The sequence below is a fragment of the Electrophorus electricus genome, chromosome 1 (genome assembly GCF_013358815.1).
Source record: "Electrophorus electricus isolate fEleEle1 chromosome 1, fEleEle1.pri, whole genome shotgun sequence".
Taxonomy (NCBI): domain Eukaryota; kingdom Metazoa; phylum Chordata; class Actinopteri; order Gymnotiformes; family Gymnotidae; genus Electrophorus; species Electrophorus electricus.
In genome coordinates, this window is record NC_049535.1 from 27,848,684 (window position 1) to 27,860,873 (window position 12,190).

The 12,190-nt window shown below is 40.2% G+C and overlaps 3 protein-coding genes across 4 annotated transcripts in view; 2 read left to right on the top strand and 1 right to left on the bottom strand.

The window, feature by feature from the left end:
• The window catches only part of natd1, a 2,556-nt gene extending 1,888 nt beyond the window's left edge, over window positions 1-668 (top strand). The window contains exon 3 of the mRNA XM_027014621.2: window positions 1-668. This exon is cut by the window's left edge and continues 580 nt beyond it. The gene's annotated coding sequence lies outside the window, so the exon portion shown is untranslated.
• Window positions 669-1,905: 1,237 nt separating this feature from the next.
• Window positions 1,906-4,935, top strand: tmem11 (transmembrane protein 11). Of its 2 annotated transcripts, XM_027014619.2 has the most exons (3): window positions 1,937-1,997; window positions 2,492-2,538; window positions 3,476-4,935. In XM_027014619.2, exons 2-3 carry the CDS (start codon window positions 2,492-2,494, stop codon window positions 3,990-3,992), a joined length of 564 nt encoding a protein of 187 aa, XP_026870420.1. In that variant the 5' UTR covers window positions 1,937-1,997; the 3' UTR covers window positions 3,993-4,935. The 2 variants fall into 2 exon arrangements, with proteins under 2 accessions (XP_026870421.1, XP_026870420.1); XM_027014620.2 differs by lacking the exon at window positions 2,492-2,538 and having other exon boundaries at window positions 1,906-1,997.
• A 2,225-nt stretch (window positions 4,936-7,160) lies between these two features.
• On the bottom strand, window positions 7,161-12,175 carry dhrs7b (dehydrogenase/reductase (SDR family) member 7B). The gene is made up of 7 exons (XM_027014616.2): window positions 12,144-12,175; window positions 11,541-11,698; window positions 11,342-11,457; window positions 10,872-11,082; window positions 9,798-9,890; window positions 7,672-7,824; window positions 7,161-7,564 (listed from the first exon to the last, which is right to left on the bottom strand). The coding sequence occupies exons 1-7, from the start codon at window positions 12,158-12,160 to the stop codon at window positions 7,359-7,361; spliced, it is 954 nt and encodes a 317-aa protein (XP_026870417.2). The 5' UTR covers window positions 12,161-12,175; the 3' UTR covers window positions 7,161-7,358.
• Between the last annotated feature and the right edge of the window lie 15 nt (window positions 12,176-12,190).

Sequence of the window (12,190 nt, forward strand, 5' to 3'; positions counted from 1 at the left end):
TGTGCACTAAAGTAAACATACTGCACAGTATAACTGATCAGTGAATGGGGGACGGCACTGGTCACCAACGTGCTTAAACAGCCACTGTGTATTGTGTGCATGTGTGCTTCTGTGTGAAAACTAGGGCCAGTAAGGAGTCGAAACTCCTGTAGACAATCCCTTTCTGTCCTGTAGAGCAGAACCTCTCAGGAACGACACTTTAAACACACAATACTGCCCTTCAGCACATGGAGTCTGTAATGTGCTCTTGGGTTTATTTGCATAAAAGGTGTATTTGTGAGATAATGTTTGTGTGTGCACGCATGTCAGAGTGCATGTGTGTAGAGGGTTTATGTCTGTACATTACTCCATACCTTCCTTTTCCCACAGCCTTATCAGAGATGGTGTCACTGAAAGCCTCCAACAGCCTTTAGCACATCTGCCAAGAGGCAGGCTCAGTAGGGTGCTCAGTCTACCCTGAAATGCAAACATCAGTAGCAACATCAGTGACTTTGATTATAATAATGGCCACATCTAAATAATTAGAGACTTGATGTAGTCTGTTCTGTGACTGTTAAAGGTTGTCACTTGTAATGTACAGACAAAAATGCCTGAAGTTCACGTTTTTACACATTTATGTACTCTATATTAATATTCATGTTTTTAAATAAAGAAATATATGTACCACATAATGTTGTAGTCCATATTACTGTTTATACAGTAAGTATGATCTTAACAAAAAAAATTAGTAAGGAAAAAAAATGCAGTGAATGATGTAATTGTTCTTGGACTGTAAAACCAGGAAGGTGTCCATCAAGAGATGTTTGAGCTCAAGATTTTTATATTCTCATATCAAAGACAGTTACGCATTGTTTTATTAAGTCGCTGATGGATTGTCTTGAGACACCTAGTCTCATTTTTCCCTACTGAAAAATAACTGACCTCCTTAGTGTGTAAACGCCAATTATAACTTTTCAGAGGTTAAATTAATACACCACTGTTGCTGTTTTCTAATAAAATTTAAATTTATGTAGCTGAATAATACAAAAAAGAAAAAATCCCATTTGAGCATTTCACCTTTTTGCACGAACATTAATAGCTACTGTTTTGGAGGTGGGAATTATGAATCACAGTTGCGTTTACTTTACAAATTACATTCACCCAAAAGGACAATACAGGGCAAAAATTATCCTACAACAATTGTAGCAGACCGTGAACTGTCCGTGCCAACAAGCAAAGGGTATTACAGCAGAATACCTGATTCCAGTGGAAAACAGCATTTAAAACCTCCCAAACACAAACTTGGTAATTCCTGGAAAGGCGGGCGTGAGTGTGTCCAGCAAGTGTCACTACTCTGGCTGCAGTGTATCATTCAAACTACCGTCGACATCTTGGTTACTACCAGGGTAATTCGGTATAAGAGCGCATTCCCCAAATGTAAAAAACAAAAGCGTCAACATTTTAGCTTCCATTTCCGAGATTAAAGAAAACCAATGAGGTGGTGGCAGCGTGTAACAGCAGCTCCAATCAGATTCATGAAGAAAAACAGGGCCCTTCGTTTTTTTCTTTCCTGTCCTCCCGCTTAAAGGACGCCGTGGAACAATTTGCGCAGTACCGCTCAGGCTGTTTTTAGGTTAACGTTATTCATTGTTATAGCAAACTTACTCATTTTTGCAAGAGCATCAATACGTTCCATAGTCATGAATACAAACAAAATATCTAACTACACAAGAATAGAATGATCAAATAAAAATCGAAATTAATCGCTTATGGGAAATTATTTTAAAGCTTGTCCTTTGACCAACTCGGCGTTACAGCAGTACAAGCGCTCAATACATAGACTGCATTTCAGATTTCGGCCTGGTCGCCCGAGTGTTATGCAAGTTGCAGATACAGAGGGAGACACTGAGCGCCAGAGTGCACGTGTTACTGAGCACTGGTTGTAAGACTGCGCGTACAAGTTCGTTGCAGGTCGGGTAAGGAGCTCACTGCCAAAGCCTGGGAAGAACACAGTATGGGTAAGTCCTAGCTAAGTGTTTCCAAGTCACACTAATTCATAGAGCAAATCAAGGGCTGGGTATTACGTACAAATAAATTTGTAAATGCACACTGTTTTGCAATGTTTGCACAAAGAGAAGTAGTTCGTCCTACTGATAGTTGCACAGTGTTGTCCTTGCATTCGATTGGTCATCGTCGAACGTATCAAAACATAAACAAGAATAGTGCCGTCACATTATGGTAGCTAATCAACGAGGTACTTCGTCTATCGTCTTCTTGCACTGCCCTCTATATGTTGCACACAGCTGTCCTCTAAATGGACACGATACGGATATAAATATCTCATCAATTTTGAAGGAGTGGGTGCCTCGAGTGAGTTGCTTAATGGGAGGTGTAGTTTGGGATGGGTAGCATTTGCTCTGAGCCGTTTAAGAACATAGTAAGTAGAATACTACATTACCCATAGTGCGCCACCAAAACTTTTACGTTAACACCAATGCGCCCGTTTTTCAAGATGGCGTCGTTGGGAAGGAGGCGCGGTGTCCCAGTCAACAGGGAGAGGTCAGTTACACTTAAACATTTGATTGAAACATTATAAACGAATTATTATATTCATTTGGAACAACAAGCATTCGTTAAATACTCAGTTTATCTGTGTTTAACACAGCTGTTAAAATGCTGAAAATATTGTTTCGTTTCGCCTCATGTAATGTTTTGGTTAGCTTGCTAGCGATAACTTGCTCACACTTGCTCCCTAAAGTAGCTAGCTTGTTAGCTCGCTTTTTGCTAACGTCCAGAAAGCAGTAAACCAAAAATGTCTACTCTAGATGTGTATCCACGTTTACAGGCAACTATAATGGAACACCTACTCAGGAATATTGTCTCTAAGTGTGCACACACGATTTCCATGATTGATTTACCCCGGAATTCTCATTGCTAGCTAGTTAGCTAATTTAATTAGCTAAAACATATTTTTGCTAGCTGGCTACCTGGTTAATATATTTTAAAACACAAACCTTAGAATATCTAACGCTAATTATGCGTGCAAACTTACAATTTGTTCTCCAGAAATATCCTGTTGAGACGCCTGGCGGAGTTGTTAGCTCTGGCTTATTTATCAAATCAAGATTACCTCACAAAGCACAAATGAATACCTGTAATTTTATTTAGTTTAGATAGTTGAATGCTTTATTACTGTCCGCGCATTAAAACTTGACTAGTAGTTTTATCTGGGAAGCGTGGTTTTGGTCGACTATACGCGAAGGCCACAGGTGAGCAAGTTCTGCTTCTTTTTCAGATAAAACGAGTACATAGTCCAATAAGAACGTTAATTCATAATTTCTATCAAATTTTCAGACTTTGAGAGTCAGGTTTACACAATATTAATACATGCCTTTAAAAAATGTACATCTTATCTGTAGGCAAATAAGCAGAGTAAAATAACTTGAAGTTATAATGAGTGAGGTTTTTTTTTTCTTTCCTTTTTGTTTTTCCTTAGGGGAGTGATGGCGACAACAGAGTGTTACATTGTTCACGAAATCTACAATGGCGAGAATGCACAGGAGCAGTTTGAGTATGAGCTGGAGCAGGCCCTGGAAGCACAGTATCGCTACATCGTGATCGAGCCCACGCGCATCGGTGACGAGACAGCCCGCTGGGTAGCCGTGGGGAACTGCCTGCACAAGACGGCCGTGCTGGCAGGGGCCGCCTGCCTCCTGACGCCGCTCACCCTTCCCACCGACTACTCGCGCTACGTAGCACTGCCAGCAGGTGCACTCAGTCTGGCCTGCGCCGCCCTCTATGGCATATCCTGGCAGTTTGACCCCTGCTGCAAGTACCAGGTGGAGTACGACAGCCAGAAGTTGTCGCAGTTGCCGCTGCACACACTCACCTCGTCGACGCCTGTGGTGCTGGTGCGGCGTGACGATGTGCACAGAAAGAGACTGCACAACACAATAGCTCTCGCCGCCCTGGCTTACTGCGCCAAGAAGATCTATGAACTGTATGCCGTATGAGCATCACCGCACGCGCACACAAATACATGTGTACACACACACACACACACACACTTGTGGGGAGATGAGAAGCACTACTAAATAGAAATATTTGCATACAACACACAGACACAGTGGAAATCTAACAGGCAGAAAGACGCGTGTATGAAGAGGGCAACCTGCAAGGAGCCCAAAAAAAATGAAAGAATGGAACAAATGTGAAGAAACGAGGCACTTTTCCCCTCACACTTTTCCGTCTGCTCTCTCAAATGGTGAGGGAGCGACTGGTCAGATTGGATCAGATAGGATAGGATGGGAGGATGAATAGATGAGAAGGTGGATCGGGGATTCATTATTGTAAAACTAGAAGGAAGATTCATCCCTTCTTTTTCTGTACTCTGAAGTGACATCAGCATTGCACTTGCCCCACCCTTCATGGTCTCTTGTCCTTTGGCATCCTCCCAGCCTCTCCCTGCCCTGCCACATGCGCTGTGCTCCCGCACCTGGGCAACAACCCACCAGACTGCGAACGCATGGCGGACAGGGGAAACAAACAGACCTTTTAAGTATAACCGTTGAATCGCCCCCCCCTCCACCCCACCCCTGTGTAGTTTTACTGTACCCCGCATTGGTGCATCACCTTTTCATTAAACAGTAGGAGATTTAACCTCAATGCAATCTCTGCTGATCTTTCATTTGATCTTTAATTCAGGCTTTCCTCGAGTTGGGGAATACTGCCAAAATGTATATTTTCAAGGTATACATAATGTTCTGAAAGTAACCTATATGAAAATACTCAAACTTCTGTACAGTTTGTTAATCCAGTTATTGGGTCTAGCAAGCAAGGTATTTGTGACTTTGGTTGTCAGGCAATATTAATTAAGCCAGGGTCACTTCAGCCTAAAAGGTTATTGAAATGCAGTGTTTTTTGTGTGTGACAGTAAATGACATCATATTAATTTCATACTATTTGTGTAAGACTTTTTTTTTTTTTATTGAAGACAGTGTTACAAAGAAAAACATTGACAATTACTTGACCAGTGCTCAGTCTGGTCTTGCATCAAAAACATGAATATCTAATATTCCTTTCATTTATCATGGATCAAGTTCCCAGGCTCTCTGTCTTGTAAAAGTAAACCTTGTATCTTCTTACATTATAGTCAGTGTAGCCTGTGAACCAAGATGATTCTGTACTGTTCTTCATCACCCTATCAGTCTCAGACTGAGTGACAGCTCAGTGGAGCTTGTCTTCCTTCTTCTTAAAGGGGACAGGTGGCATTTATACCACACTAACAGTAAAATTTCTACCTTGTACTTTTAGTGTTTAAAACTCTTCATACCTGTTTGTGTTTAAGAAATGATGCCATATAACAAAATAGTGCAAATGACCCAATTGCAGTTGAGATCTGATTTGGACAATACAGTTTTATTTGTGTTGAACATTAGCTAAGACTGCAGCATTTCCAGAGACCTAATAAAAACCTAACACATCAACTCAGTGAGAAATTGAGATTTAAACAGTATCACTCAAATATTTGCACATTAGTTGTTCAGACACAAATATTAAAGAATCACTTTCATAAATTGAGGATTCAGCTCTCTGGATGCAGAGACTAGATCATATGATCAGCAGCAAGACTGTTTAAAGTCCATATTATGATTAGAACCAAGTTGTGATTGGAAAGCCAGTTTCAGTTTAAATGAGTTAGTGGGAGCGGATGACACGGTGTCTAAAATGTTCCTTTTAACAGCATTCTGGCTCTATAAATTGCCAATTAGTAGTTGGATGTTTACTAAAGGTTCTAAGAGAACCTTTTATGGGTGAGTTTGTAGTGTTGGGAGTTTACCAAAATGTTCAAATGAGTTTGGGCAAAAAAGAACTGCACTTGAAATAGTACTTCAGTGGATGGAACCACTGGCCATGTAAGACTACAATATGGGGACTGACACTTGTTTTTCTGGACTTTGATTAGGCCTAGTATGAGAGAGTACTCTGGCAGTAGACTTCCCATAGACTTTCTCTGGAAAACATTCATGTATAGTCAAAACATTTTGACTATACATGGACAACAACCCAATTCTATAAACTAAAATCTCTTTGAAACTGCATTTCTTTTCAAAACTTGAATGTTAAATATTTACAGTTGCTTGGATACAATTTTGTGCTTTAAAGAAGTACAAAATGTACTCAATATCTTTTCCCTGGTACTAGTATATAAATTCTGTATGGCTATCAGACACTACTCCACACTTGCAACAGAGCTTTGTAGTGGCATCTGTTCCTACTGTTCTCTCTCTGCTCTATTCCCAAGGGACATGGTAATTGGGTTAGTAAACTACAAGGTGGTATAAAACAGAATTAGATCACAATCTGGCTATTTTTCAGCAAAAATGCAATGTAGTCTTGCCTTCTGTCAATACCAATATATGCACATATAAATCCAAAGAAGATTCTAGGTGAGTAACTGCAGTGTACTGTAGTAAGAGATCTAGAGATATTCAAAATTTCAGAGAGGTCCTTCATCAGCTGTGCAAGCAAAGTGCTTCACATACACATACATACATACACACACTGAGTTCACATGCATGGTGGGTATATGAAATTGTCATGTTCTGAAAGGCTAGGTGTGAAATGTTGGCCATCCTATTAGACCAAAACAGATAGTTAGGCAGCCTATCAGACCACAACAGAAGACCCACAGATGGCAATAGGATGGCATTATTTATTTTATAACTTTTGTCAGTTAACTGGAACTAGCCATCTTTAGGGTATAAAAAGGACATAAATTGGGAAATAAATTTAAATGGACTTCAGTTGTGAATTCAACGCCAACAAGCTGGAAGCCAAAAAAAAACCAACAACCAAAACAGCAGCTGTACTAAATTCCTATCTGGGCTAAATTAGCTCAGGGCCTAAAGAGGGTTGATCTCATTACGGGTTGATCAGTTTAGTTGGTTTGGCCTGGTCAATAGGCAGGCCACAAAACAAGTGCTTAATCCAGCCCTGTACAATGACATAAAAGGAATGCAATCCCATGAAGTTTAAGAACATGTCCTATTAGTTAACCTCTGACTTAAGTTCACATGTTATTTGGATACTGCATGATCTAGGGGGAGAAGGACTGGGTGAAAAGGGACAAGATTAATCCACTGAATGACCAAAAGAGCAGGGAAGGGCAGAAATGCAGGAAGATTAATTACAGAACCTTCAGGATCCATTTGGTTTAATTCACATTTAGCAGCTTTATTACATATCTACACTGTTGAAAATCATGTCAAACACGTTCTGCATCTCCTGTACTGCTTATTGTACCCATTCCAACACTACACAAAAAATCTTTACCAAATCCTTTCAAACAACAACTCAAGACAAACACTGTAAGGCATTTACTGTTCTTTTACTCTCTGCTCCTTTTTGGCACGAGAGGCCATCACACTGAAGAAGGCGGCAGGCCATAGCGTACGAAGGTAGACAGCGAGAGCAGGTAGTGGCCCGGCCAGTAGCACATCTTTCTGTCGATAACAGACAGCCTTCAAAACGGCCTGAGCCACTTTTTCTGGGTCCCACCCCATTGCCGTGGTCCTGTCCATCACTGAGAAACAAAGGATAACAGTAAAATAAGCATCAGAATTTAAATAAAGGGTTTTTAAAATGCTTCAGTACAAATATCTCTCAGAACCAATAATCTTATTATCTCACCGCCATATTTAGATCCATCCCCAGTAATGGCATTGACTGACAAGTTGGTTCTAATGTATCCAGGGCTAATGACTGAGACCTGTAAGCCAAAGCTTTCCACCTCTGCCCGCAAGCAATCAAAATAGGCCTGCATTGCATGCTTGGATGCTGCATCTGAACACAGAGCAAATTCCCATGGATGCATTATTTACAGTCTCTGTGTTAGTAAATGAACAGTTAAAACTTCAGTATTAACTGTGTTCCTGGTGGATATGTGGAATTGACCGTCAACCATCAAACTACTCTCTCTCTCTCTCTCTCTCTCTCTCTCTCTCTCTCTCTCTCTCTCTCTCTCTCTCTCTCTCTCTCTCTCTCTCTCTCTCTCTCTCTCTCTCTCTCTCTCTATATATATATATATATATATATATATATATATATATATATATATAAATAAAAAAACACACACACACACACACACACACACACAGAATGATGTGCCAAAAGTCATGGGACAAGAACTACTATCATGTAGGACCACTTATAGCCCAGTCAACTGCAGCTTGGCATGGCATTGACATTCCACCACAGGTGGAAGACATCCGAAGGTATGTTGAACCATGCCATCTGGATAGCCATTCACAGCTCTGTGGTATTTGTAGGTGTAAATGGATCAATTCTGGACAACTTGGGTCCGAAAGCACGGTGCATTATCCTGCTGAAATATCCCATCATTATAGGGGTACATGAAGTCCATGAAGGCTTGCAAATGATCACCAAGTAGTGAAACATACCAGGCACCAGTAAATGATGTGTTCAGGCGTACAAGTTGACCCAACCCATGCCATGGGAACACGCACCACACCAGTGTGGAACCACCACCAGCCTGCATACCGACGACTGGGGTTGGTAGCTTCATGGGGTCTGCGTCAGACGAACCCTACCATCAGCTCAAAACAATTTGTACCGTGACTCATCAGACCATGCCACACATTGCCATTCTCTAGCAACCTCATGAGCTCAGGTGTGTGATGTCATGGTGTTAACAGAGACAGTCTGGTGGATCTTCTGCTCCCATATCCCATGGAAATTAAATAAAGCTCCACTGACCTGCAGGATATTTGTGTAGGGTCGCCTGCATTAGAAGTGTATGTGATTTCTGCTAGATTTGCTCGTCTGTTCACACGTACAATTCCAGCCAGATGCCACCGGTCACGATCATTAAGCAACCGTGGGCAGCCACTGTGGGTGGCATTTCAGAAATAAAATATATCATCCATCTGGCACCCATGATCATGCCTTGTTCGAGTTCTGATAATTCACGTCGCCTTGATATGAGCATGCTAGCCTGTGTTCAACCTCTCTCACACACCTCACTTACACTTACACGTATGGGTGTTCCCACGCCATATCCTGAGGTAAAGACACTTCATATTCAATTTACATACTGCTATCCCATGACTTCTGGCACATCAGCGTATACATATTACATAGCATAAATCATACCATAGTCTCTTCTAGGCTAAAACATTGCACCAATATGCTAAAACACAGTAGGGCAGCAAAGCATGTCCCATGCTATATGAACTTGTTGCTAATACTATATACTAATTTCAGTGGAAATAGAGCTTTGTGAATGACACCTCCTATTTCATATTTCAGAATTTAGTGCTTCATCTGTTATGTTTTGTTTTGTTATTAAATGAATTTGAGCTTTATAACTACATCGGTGAATGCCAGCAATTAAGGCTTCCACTACAGTTTCTATATGTGTAAATCAAGTATCTCCTTTTCATTATAAATGTTTCCTCATGATTTCATTAACAACAAAAAGTTTGGGAAAAACTTTTGTCACTACAAACTTGTGTTGTCAATCTTTGACATCAGTTATTAACAATGACAGTCTATGACACTTAAGTCTATTCATTGGTAATATAGTCCATAAATTGGTAATTCTTATTTTTATATAGGAAATTTACCCAATAATTTTCACTCAACGTCTCCAAAAGTAAGCCCTCAATTTAAGCAGTTTAGACAACAGCATTCAAAACAAAGGCCCTTCAACACACTTGCACATTAGGTTTCTGCACTAGTCACAAAATGTTCATGTCAAAGGATGCATATGAATATTTGGATGTGTGTGTACTCACATGCCGACCTATAGGGGATGGCGATTTTCCCCTGCACACTACTAATGGCAACTATGTGCCCACTACCTCTTTCCACCATGGATGGAAGAACAGCTAGATAAGCAGGAAGGGAAGGAGAGACAGAAAAATGTAAGCAACATCCTTGTGTATGGGTGTGCACTGCTTCTGACAATTTAAGTACTTTGATATAGCAATGTAAGTACTATATAATATAGCATCATAGCTGGATTAACTGTATTGGCTATACATGTTTCAGCCTAGGACCTCAAACATAGCAAGAATTCGCTTCACCAGATATTTAAAAATAAATAAATAAAAGTTCCAACAAAATGTAAAGTTTATTTACTATTAGGTTCTATTTTTCATTTAGGATTTCATCACTAGCAAACTAGCTAGTGTTTTAAGTGATGGCACATCCTAGGACAGTGAGAGTCGGGCCTGCAAACAAAAACTTCAGCAGGAGAAACAAGCATAACCTACTGAGATCATTTATAAATCTTTTAAATTAATGATGTATTTCAGAAGTCAAGCAACCAGCATCTTTAGTGATCTTTTACTAGGCTATAGTCCTATTCAGACTGCATGTCAATCCTTTTTGTTTATTTTTCTGTTGCAATAGAATGAGTGTAGAAATACTTTTTATTGCTTAAGACTGACCAATTCATTATATGGTCATTGTTTTTTATATTGCATATATAAAATCTACACTTTAAAAAGGTCCCTATTTTTTCATAGCCTATGGCCCAAAATAAGTGCTAAATCTAGCCCTGTATAATATACTGCTGCTTAAATTAATTCCTTTGAGAGTAATAACTGAACACTGTTGAAGGCATTTTCCTCAGGTTACCATATTGTCTGTAGTTGGCCTTTTTAGACATTTTGTGAAGTGTTTCTTCTTATATAATCAAATATATAGAAGCAAAGTAATATATGTACATATATCTCATTACTTAAAATCACTGTTCTGCTACTTTACACACTACATTGAATCAGACACATAATTACACAGGTATTCCACTACAAAGCTACACTGTTACAAGTACAATTAACGATTACCTAGCAAGCAAAATGTACCTTGAGTAAAAGCAACAGGGCCAAAGTAGTTGGTCTCCATGACATCCCTCTGCACTGAGACACGGGTCTCCAGGATGCTGCCACGGTAACTAATGCCTGCGTTGTTAATGAGCACATCCACGTGGCCGTGGCACTTCAGAATCTCTATTGCTGCTCTGGAGACTGTATCCGGGTCGGAGAGGTCAAAGACGACTATGCAGGGTATATAGGTCTGACCACACAAACGGGATCCACTCAGCTTTGAACATTACTGAGCCTTACTGAAAAACTGTGCATAAACACTTTTTCATTATATTCTTAATAGCTTAAAAATATTCACACGTTTTAAATGACACGTATTGAAAATGCAATGTATACAATTAAGGTATAAAATAGACCTTTAGTTGCAAGAACTGAAAATATATTTGTTGGAGAAATGGAGAGAGAGAGCTGGAGAGTTGGGGTGTGTCTGAGAGAGAAACTGTGTGTACCCGTATTTTTCCATCTGTCACGGCTTCCAACTCCTGAACAACCTCCTGCAATCTTTTCTGGTTCCGTCCACACAGGATAAGCCGCGCCCCCGCAGCATGGAACACATGTGCACATTCTGCGGAAACAGGCATTTGCGAACACGTCAGACCCTATTTCACATTATATCTATTTCATGTGTAGTCTGTTTGTACTTATTACCTTTGCCCAGGCCAGAACTGGCTCCAGTGACGACCACGACTTTGTCCTGTAGATTTTGCCTGCCTCTCGCTCTCTGGATGATCTTTAATAAAAGCAGTAGGCCAGCCGTCCCCAGAGCCAGTGCCCCCACGCCTACACCTAATGACCGTTCCATTTGGCTAGTATACACACACAAATCAGAAATATTCTATTTTATCTGTACTTCCATCTTCAGCATTTTAACATAATGTGCCCTGGTCATCTTTTACAACTCTCGCAACCCCATCTGTATGCTAATGTTAGTTAGCGAACAAGGCAACGTCAAATATCCTGACATATTTAGCTAATAGGCAAAGGCGTATAATTCCTCATTTACGTTAAATTATTTGTTTACGGGCAGTACAGACTGAACATTAGCTTGAGCGATAGATAGCAATCGTAGCTAGCCAATTCATTTTACAGTTGCAGTCTCGTAGAACCAGGTTATTCATGAAGATTAATATGTTTGCCTCATTTCGGAACCTGAATTATGAATATTCTAAAACATTCGTCTTTATACCATTTTCAAAATGCATTTTGTGTGCAAAAAAAGCCCAGCTACATGGATATTTGCAAGTTACTTACCGGAAACTAAGACCCATGTGATCACGTCACAAAGGAACATGGCCTTT